Here is a 9,797-nt window from a genome sequence, read left to right as displayed (position 1 = left end):
CAATCTACATTCCCAGAATTTTCCGGGGGAAAACCCCCAGACCCCCCGCCGGTGTGCGTACACATCCATTTCACCATAGCTACGCCCCTGGCATCGCTTTTCCCAATTCGATATAAAATGTCGATAAAACTACGGAGTTATAAATGTCATGTCACGTGCCAACCAGTGAAGCAGATTAGCAGAATTTAAAACTGTACGTCATGTATGATCATGAGGCCAGTACGTAACATCCAGTGCTGTCACTTATACTAAACCGAATTAGAATCATCTTTATGCGGATTTCTGCTGTCCAGTGTTCGAAATAAGGACTATCCGTTTGTCCTCACTTGTCCATTTCCACGGAACACAAGTAGACCTGTCCAGTAGCTTGTCCGCTAGACAAGCAGCTTTTTAGAGCAATTTTTCATCATTTTCTACCATCGCTTCAACAAGTAATAACTTAAAATAAATAATTGTGCTTCTTTATGTTCTTTCAAGTTTGGTGCCCAATTTGAACTTAGTGAACTGTATTAAAATTACAAAGTAAGATAATGGGTCTAAAAATTAATTTGATTAAATGTATTACACTATATTTTTATATTTCCATTCGGGACAAGCAAAAATATATTGTAGCTTGGCCGTCGGACAAGCAATTTTTTTTCCATATTTCGAACACTGCTGTCACATAAGCTTTGCATGACAAATGAACATTTGCACATTAACCTGTAATTCTGCTGTTACCACGGTTACTCTTCGCTGCATGCTAAGAAGGTAAGAAATGTAAAGGTTCTACTATTAGTATGTGCCATTTCATCTCAAGAATTACAAATACTTTTTTCTCTCATTAATTTATAGCTAGATGTTTGTTACCGTGTGGTATTTTTCTCTCTCAATCGTACACATACAATACTATCAAACGTTTGTTATCGCGTGTTGTGTACTCAAGTGATTTTTTTTCATCTCATAGAATAAAGATATTATTTGTTTAATTTAGACACACCTCAATCAGCTATCTTTTTATTAATAACCCTACTACAGATGAAATAAGGAGTGTCCCTATTGGCACTCACAACTTAGAAAGTTGCTTTGTCATCACCCATATCGCCTATATACCCTGTAGCGCTATACTATATACACTCGCAACAAAAATCCGTCAGTTTAACTTTTCAGATTATTAAATACTTGTAAGCTGAAACAACACAAACAAATAACAGATTCTATCTCGATCTAAAAACGTAAAGCGAAAATTTATTAATCAGCCAGGAAGTCATGCAGTTCGTTGTTTTCCTCTTCTCGAAACGTTTATTCGTTCATTTAGCTTTGTGTTCTTCGTTCTCCGTCGTAAAATCACAACCAGGTGGCGCCACACAGCGGCATTACGTGACCTCCGCACGAGCGAGTGATCTCGCGGCGACCTTCACTCGACAGGTTGTCACTCAACAGTCAGACAGGTTGTCACTCAACAGTCAGACAGGTTGTCACTCAACAGTCAGACAGGTTGTCACTCAACAGTCAGACAGGTTGTCACTCAACAGTCAGGCAGGTTGTCACTCACAACAGTCAAGCAGGTTGTCACTCACGTCAGACGGTTGTACGTACAACAGGATCAGGCAGGTTGTCACTCAACAGTCAGAGGCTTGTCACTATACCAACAGTCAGAGCAAGGTTGTCGACTCAACAGTCAGGCAGGTTGTCACTCAACAGTCAGGGCAGGTTGTCACTCAACAGTCAGGCAGGTTGTCACTCAACAGTCAGGCAGGTTGTCACTCAACAGTCAGACAGGTTGTCACTCAACAGTCAGCGGTTGTCACTCAACAGTCAGGGCAAGGTTGTCACTCAACAGTCAGGCAGGTTGTCACAACAACAGTCAGCAGGGTTGTCACTCAACAGTCAGACAGGTTGTCACTCAACAGTCAGGCAGGTTGTCACTCAACAGTCAGGCAGGTTGTCACTCAACAGTCAGGCAGTTTGTCGTTTTCCTCTTCTCAGAACTCATTTCGTGTCGGTTCTTCGGTCTTCGTCTTAAAATCACAACCAGGTGGCGCATGTGACCTTCACTCGACTTCTCGCGTCTCCAGGCGCCAGCAGAACTCCGCAGACGTAGTGTATCTGCATAGAAGTCGCCACACCTTACGCACGGCACTTCACTCGACCTTCTCCCGTCCTCCCGCCGCCGCTCCTCCAGGCGCGCAGAAAGAATGCACAGACGTATGTATCTGCAATGAAGTCGCCACACTTCACTCGACCTTCTCCGTCCTCAGCCGGCCGCTCCTCCAGCGCGGCCAGAAGAACTCACAAGACAGTATGTATCTGCATGAAAGGTCGCCAACACCTTCGAGCAGGAAGTGCCCGCCTGACCGTGCGCGGAAGACCGCGCGTGGCTGGGCCGCAAGCTCGTAGTACGCAAAAGCCCATATGAGCATACGAACCCGGCGCAGCAAGACCGGACCGCCGGCGGCGCATCGCGCGAGCGAGCCGCGCCAGTTTGCCGCGACGATGGCTGCACGAGCGCGCCGCGGCGACGCGGCGACGACGTGGCCACAGCAGAGCGCCAGCCTCGAAGTCCGACCCGACGGCCGAGCGCGAGGACGTAGCTCGCAGGCCGACGCATACGAGCAACCGCGAGTCCACATCCTCTCCCCCGCGCCGCCGCCGCCACCGCCGCCGTCCACGTGCGCGGCCCACGGCACGACCCACGCGAAGATGGGCAGCGTGACCCACTGGTCGAGGGCGGCGGTGGGGCGCGACCGCGCGAGCAGCCGCGTCGTCTGCACGGGGCCGTAGAGCGCCGCCGCGATCGCGAACACGTAGAACATGTAGGCGTCTGCGGCGCGCAGGATGCCGGCGCGTTCCGCCGCGCGCGCGCGCGCCGCCCATGCGACGCCGACGACGATGTAGCCCGCGTTGACGAGTGTGTTGGCGGGCATCGCGAGCCAGCCGGGCGGCGAGTACCAGAGCGGACGCTCCGCGTAGTGCTCGAGACCGACCTCGACGGTGGCGCCGTCTAGCAGACCGCTGGCGGCGACGGCGATCGCGGTCGCCGCGGCGACGAGCGTGTGAGCGAGGGCTCGATAGAACATGGTGAGGTCGCTGTGGAGGCGGCGGTGGCCCACGATTCGAGCGCGCGTGTCTGTTTACACTGAAACATTATTGATATCATCAAGAGCTAATAACACATTAAAATAATCATACATAATAAGGTATTATTAGCTCTTGATATTATATATATATATTGATATTGATATCAGAGCAGTGAGGCGATCCCCTAGAAGCAGACCGTATTACTTCTACACGAGACAAAAGTGAGGAAGACAAAGAGAATAGAGTCTAGCAGCACTGCCTGCTGCAACAGGGCAAGCTAAACATACATCCGGCACAAGAAAATGACCACTTTTCACACACATCTAACACGTCGGTCACGATTCGAACCGCGATATTACTGACAATAGCTTTAGTTACATATAGAAAATCAAAGTTCTGTCAACTACGTACATTGCCAAAGTAGGAAGTCAGTAGTCAGAAGTGAGAAGTCACTAGAATCAGGTGCCTGCAACGACACTAGCATCTAATTGTTAAGTAACTATATAATGTCACTCGAGAGATAGGGGAAAAAGGATGATAAACGACAAGAGAATCTAGTAGAAAAGAATTAAGTAAAAGTGTACATGTGTATGTATAAAAGTGTCGTATAGTGTGCGAGGGCTTACGACGCGACTCGGATAGTGTGCCATAATAGTGGTGACCAATCACAAGAGCAGCGCCATGGGAACCGCTATTCGGTAAAAATGCGCGGGAAAACACTCCCGACCCATTAGTACACGCTAACTCTGCTTGGAACGCCACGAGAGCTGCCATAGCGTTTGGCCGCCAACTTTGAGTCGGACAGTGTGCGAGGGGCTCCGATCGCATCGGGGAGCGGGTCGTATAATTGTGCGGAGGGCACAGTGCTGTGCACAGTGCAAAAATCGTATAGTGTTGCAGCTAGCATTACTAGAGACAACTATACAATTTATTAAGTGCCTACCATACAAAGAGAACACTACGGCTCAGAAGAGCTTAGATCAAGTATAAAAAACAGTATGATCATTGGTTACACTCTTTGCTATAAGACATTATTATATACGGTAATAACACAAGATGCGAACATATCATGCCAAGTATCAAAATATCAAAAACAAGAGAACAATCTCACGATATGCCATCGATGAGTAGAGATGGTAGGCTACCTCTACTACACACTGTGTTACCTGTATACATACATGTCCAGACGATGACAGGGGTCGAAATTAGCGGTATCCGATATCCGCCGGGATACCAGATTCTTGTGTTGGATACCAGATGTCAATGCTTGGTATCCCGCCGGTAGTAAAAAAAAAATCAGGCCAAAATCGGGGTTAGTGGTTGTTGAGTTATCAACTTTATACCGGCAGCGCATCTGAGCGACGTGCCGCGCAGAGTGCGGAGAGCGCGAGTGCGCACCCTTACTATGCCCACATAGCGGTTTATCCACACAGCGTTATCACTAGCGTTATCCACTCGACCACAATAATTTTGCAATTTTACAGCAGGCATAGCATATTTGCAAGCGCAAGACGTAATAAGCGTGGCCGATGTTGATAAACACAAAATGTCATGTGTATACATTGTATCAAAGCGAACACAGACAATGCGGGCAACCAATCCGTCTGCAGTGTCGCTGTGGCAGGCGTATGTAAAATGAACGCGGAGCAACATTGCGCAAAACATTTGAAATTTTATGACATGGCTGCGTGATTTTATTCGCAATATATACCTTTATTGATGTAGTTATTAGAATACCGCTCACAGGAGTGAACTACAATATCAGGCGATCGGTACATCGCCTCCCGGCTATGGTACTGGTAGGATACCCGAGTGTTTTGCCGCTCGAGAATGCACTCAGCCCACTAACGATTAGGCGCGGGAGTATATGCTGAGCACGTACTGGTATTGCGTGCATTGTGGAAAGGGCTGCGCTTCGCTCACTCTGCTGCTTCAGATTTGTTCCTGTTTTTTTAACCACACTCACAGGCCTGTTGTTTTTCATTCAGTAATTATCATAATTCGTATAAGATTAGACAGTTCAGAAATTAAATACTACAACTTTGACCCAGCAATACATCTGTGGAATAGTTCAGCAGTTCGTACTCGGCGACCACGTCAAAATGTCTGGATAAAACGTGCATTAGAAGAAGACCAGAATGCTGAATATGTAGATTCTGATGACTCAGAATCTGAGTCCAATGCCAGTAGTGCATATTGTGGTTTTGATGGCTATATTAGCTGTAGAGTTAGCTCTAGAGCGATAGCCCTCCGCTCCGCCGCAGGAGTGGGGGGCTATAGTTCTAGAGCTACTGTAGAGTCTACTGTTCTATTTGACTCTGCATCGATAAACCGGTCTGTGCATATCTTTAAACAAGTTTTCATATTATGGTTATATGGTTTATAGTTCAAGTATTTAAGTTATGTATTCGGGTCTGTGCGTTCGTGTGTTGGTGTGAGTGTTCGCGCGATCGATATTAGCGCGTCAGCGAGCGAGCCAGCCACAGCCGGCTGCCCTGACTGAGCGGCGCGAGCGAGCATACATGTACGTTGGCGTATATCGTGGGTTATTCGTGTGTTCCTCAGTCGTATGGCGAATGGCGTATGTCGCTGGCGGAGGTATGCACTCTCCGTGAGTGCCCTCTGTCTAGTTATATATAATGCTGATACATTTGTCCTGGTGTGATTAATAGTTATGATAGTTGGTTATTATAGTCAGTGAGTCAATGCTGCTGCCTATGTATTATTTTCATGTGACTTGAGGACAAACACTATTTTGGTGATAGAGCTATAGCAACAGCGATTGCAAAACTGCAGGAGACGCTGTGTCTGTTGTACTGCACCATCCTTAACATGGTCATCTGCTGTTCTATTGACTGCGCTCATAAGCCTGTCTGTGCATATCTGTGAATCTGTTTTCATGTTTTTATATAATAATTACATTACATATTAATATTTTCAAATCTATTAATTGAGATACTAGCTGCTATATAAAGCCTACTATTTCAAGATTTTGGATACCAACATTTTTTAAATTACTATCCCATAAATGGGATACCAGATCTTTGGGGGATACAGATTTCAATACCTAGTATCCCGAATGGATACCAAAATAAAACCTCTAATTTCGACCCCTGGATGAAACATGACGACCTGTACGTTTATAGTCACACCAGGCGATTAGTACAGTATCAGACAAGACAAGACAAGACAAGACAGACTAGCTCTAGTAACTATAGCCCGCGTACAGTTGTCGCAGGCCTGCCGCCAAACTGCATGCAGTGCCCCCTTCGTACAACTCGGGATATCACTGCCGCAAGGCTAGCACTTATTTTTAAAGTGGCGGAGCTCCGGTAAAATCCAGCGAATAGCAATTCGTAAACAGCGTATGCATAATTTGAAAGAGGTAAATGGGCGCACAACCCGCGCACTATTTCTTATCACTATTTCATCAAATTTTTCATGAAATAATGGTCAGATTTTAATATCTTGCAATTTTATTAGTACAAATCTTATTACATATGATACGAGTAACCTGGCCGCCTGTAAAACTTGTGGTAAAAAAGCGTTAGAAATTCTCTCACGAAATCTACTTGTGGCAGTGGTGAATTGAGCTAGAACGAGAGCGCCATCTGTCGTGGAGTTTGGCCTGCCGCCTGCGGCAACTGTACGCGGACTAAGAGGGCGTTACTAGAGCTAAGACAAGACAAGACAAGAATATATTATATTGGTACAATCACCAGTATCAGATACAAATAATGTAACCCAACACAAGAGTAGGGTACATCCTACTCGATCTTGTGTTGTGCTACATTATTGTATGTATCTAGAAACATTGTTTAAATTAATAGTTATAGAATCGTATCCTAAATCTTAGCCACAGGCCACAAGCCACCTTGGTTCAGCACAGGCACTTGGAACGTCTCAATAAAAAAAAAAGTAAATAAACGCGAAATGTATTTACTACAAAGTCTCAATGTTCTCTACTTCTATGTCGCCTATTATTGCCGATAATTACCCGTAAATGCCAGTCAAATGCTCATCTGCAACACACAAGTACACCGCATGCCCCCCTGTGCACAAACAACATGAATAGAGAGCAGGTAGGAAAGCGTGATCGCAAAATTCGATCGACGCTCGCTTCATTTCACACCTTCACAGCACGAAATACACATCCAACAGCTTCCATCTTGGTATCTATGTGTAGCTAAATGTTCACTTGTTCGAATTATAACTCTGTCCTTTGTCCTTACCTACTCCCGCAGAGAATATCTCGTGAAATCCAGCAGGAAATGTTCTCTCCGTGAAAATGTAAAGAGGATGTAAGAGGACGACGGATGTCTGTTTATACACGCGTAATGCCGCGCAGCATTGCATGCCGAGATGAGCTTCTGCCTGCCTCCGAGCCTTCGTTTCGAGGCCGCCAAGCCAAGCATAATGCGCGCGGGCATGACGTCACGCACACACGACTACAGTGATCGATCGAAAGTAGCGCGCCGTTAGGATTTTCGGATGATACGTCCTCTTACATCATCTTTACATTTTCACGAAGAGAAACATTTCCTGCAGGATTTTCAACGAGATATCTCTGCGGAGTAGGTAATGACAAAGACAGAGTTATAATTCGAACAAGTGAACATTTAGCTACACATAGATACCAAGATGGAAGCTGTTGGATGTGTATTCGTGCCTGTGAAGGTGTGAAATGAAGCGAGCGTCAAGCATTTGCCGATTCACGCTTTCCTACCTGCTCTCTTATTCTGTGTTGTTTGTGCACAGGGCGGCCAAGCAATGTACTTGTGTGTTGCAGATGAACATTTGACCGCGCATTTACGGGTAATTATCGGCAATAACAGCGCGACATAGAGTAGAGAAACATTAAGACTTTGGTAGTGAATACAGTTTCGTGTTTATTTACCTTTTTTTATTATTGAGACGTTCAAGTGCCTGCTGCCTGGTGTGGGTTCAAGCGATGGATTTACACAGGCCACTTGGAAACGTTCTCAATAAAAAAAAAAAAGGTAAATAACACGAAATGTATTTACTACCAAAGTCTTAATGTTTCTCTACTCTATTTCACCTATAATCACCTTGTAAATGCCCGGTCAAAATGCTCATCTTCAACACACAAGTACACCGCACGCCCGCGCTGTGCACAAACACATGAATAAGAGAGCAGGTAGAAAGCCTGATCGCTAAATTTCTCGACGCTGCGCTTCATTTCACACCTTCACAGCACGAATACACATCCAACAGCTTCCATCTTGGTATCTTATTGTTACATAAATGTTCACTTGTTCGAATTATAACTCTGCCCTTTGTCCTTACTGCTCTCCCGCCAGAGATATCTCGTGAAATTCCTGCAGGAAATGTTCTCTCCATGAAAATGTTAAGAGACGAGATGTCTGTATTATACACGAGTAATGGGGCGCATTGCATGCCGGGATGAGCTTCTGCCTGCCTCGAGCTTCCGTTTCGAGAGCCCGCCAAGCCAAGCATAATGCGCGCGCGGCATGCATGCCGTCACGCCACACACGACTACAGCAATCGATCGAAAGTAGCGCCGTTAGGAATTTTCGGATGATACGTCCTCTTTACATTTTCACGGAGAGAACATTTCCTGCAGGATTTCACGAGATATCTCTGGCGGGAGTAGGTAAGAACAAAGCCCACAGAAGCGAATTTTTTTTTCACAACACAGTTTTTTTCCTAACCTTAACCCTCATCCCAACCCTAACCGTAACCCTAATCTTAACCTAACCCTAAACAAAAAAATAAAAAAATAAAAAAATAAAAAATAAAAGAGATGGAAATCGAACCAGCGACCTTCCAGACGTAACGCTCGCACTCTACGAGCTCAGCTATTCAGCATTATTGAAAATATCACACGACATATGCTAAATAAGGAAATACCCTGGTCTGTGGTCGAACTGTTGTGAAAAAAAAATTCGCAGCAGAGTTATAATTCGAACAAGTGATCGAACATTTAGCTGTTGGATGTGGATTCGTGCTGTGAAGGTGTGAAATGAAGCGAGCGTCGAGCTAATTTCGCGATCAGGCTTTCCTACCTGCTCTCTTACTCTTAGTCTTATTATGATATTATCAGGATATTGATAGACTCCTTGTTTGCGCACAGCGCGGGCGTGCGGCGTACTTGTGCTGAGAGGGTCTATGTCCCCCGGGGTACTGCCGGAACGGGCGCAAATCCACTTTAGGCACCTTAGGTATCACGAAGTGATGCACAGATTTCTGTGTATCATCAACTGATGCACAGACTTTCCGTATATCAAGGAATGATGCAAAAACCCTAACCCTAATCCTAAGTCATAAAGTATAACCTTACTCCTTAGGTATCACGAAGTGTGTTAGGGTTAGGGTTAGAGTTTTTGCATCATTCTTTGATATACGAAAATTCTGTGCATCAGTTGATGATACACAGAAATCTGTGCATCACTTCCTGATACCTAAGGTGCCTAAAGTGGATTTGCACCGCCGGAACATACCCTGGGTACCAGGGCTCGAATTAAGCGACGCGAAGGGCAAGGCAATTTTTTTAGGGCATGTGAGAAATCGCCTTGAATTTTCTCTAAAATGGAAGGGCACAGAGGCAATTTTATAAGGCACCAAGGCAACTCTCAAAATTTGAGAAGGGCACAAAGGCACTTTTGTAAAATAAAGGAAAACTCATCACAAATTAGTACATCAACATCGTCTTGCTTTTAATGTACAAAACAATATGCCCCTATGTAAGCTTACAC

General features: G+C 45.4%; 1 protein-coding gene and 1 long non-coding RNA gene across 4 annotated transcripts; one reads left to right on the top strand and one right to left on the bottom strand.

Annotated features, from left to right (window-relative positions):
- The first annotated feature begins 838 nt into the window (after nt 1-838).
- LOC106809012 lies at nt 839-2,162 on the top strand. Of its 3 annotated transcripts, none has more exons than XR_001393833.1 (3): nt 839-1,522; nt 1,693-1,761; nt 1,924-2,162. It is a non-coding gene; the product is annotated as an uncharacterized LOC106809012 (long non-coding RNA). The 3 variants fall into 3 exon arrangements; XR_001393832.1 differs by having other exon boundaries at nt 1,878-2,162; XR_001393831.1 differs by lacking the exon at nt 1,924-2,162 and adding an exon at nt 1,808-1,835.
- A 54-nt stretch (nt 2,163-2,216) lies between these two features.
- LOC106809008 lies at nt 2,217-3,526 on the bottom strand. The gene is made up of 2 exons (XM_014811947.1): nt 3,472-3,526; nt 2,217-3,118 (listed from the first exon to the last, which is right to left on the bottom strand). Exon 2 carries the CDS (start codon nt 3,057-3,059, stop codon nt 2,217-2,219), a length of 843 nt encoding a protein of 280 aa, XP_014667433.1. The 5' UTR covers nt 3,060-3,118; nt 3,472-3,526.
- Nucleotides 3,527-9,797: the final 6,271 nt, after the last annotated feature.

This window comes from Priapulus caudatus, unplaced genomic scaffold (genome assembly GCF_000485595.1).
Source record: "Priapulus caudatus unplaced genomic scaffold, Priapulus_caudatus-5.0.1 Scaffold322, whole genome shotgun sequence".
NCBI lineage: Eukaryota > Metazoa > Priapulida > Priapulimorpha > Priapulimorphida > Priapulidae > Priapulus > Priapulus caudatus.
Note: the sequence above shows the minus strand (reverse complement) of the source record. Positions and strands in the feature narration are given on the sequence as shown.

What these genes read in the sequence shown, in the direction of transcription:
- LOC106809008 (XM_014811947.1), bottom strand. Translation starts at nt 3,059, where the DNA reads ATGTTCTATCGAGCCCTCGCTCACACGCTCGTCGCCGCGGCGACCGCG.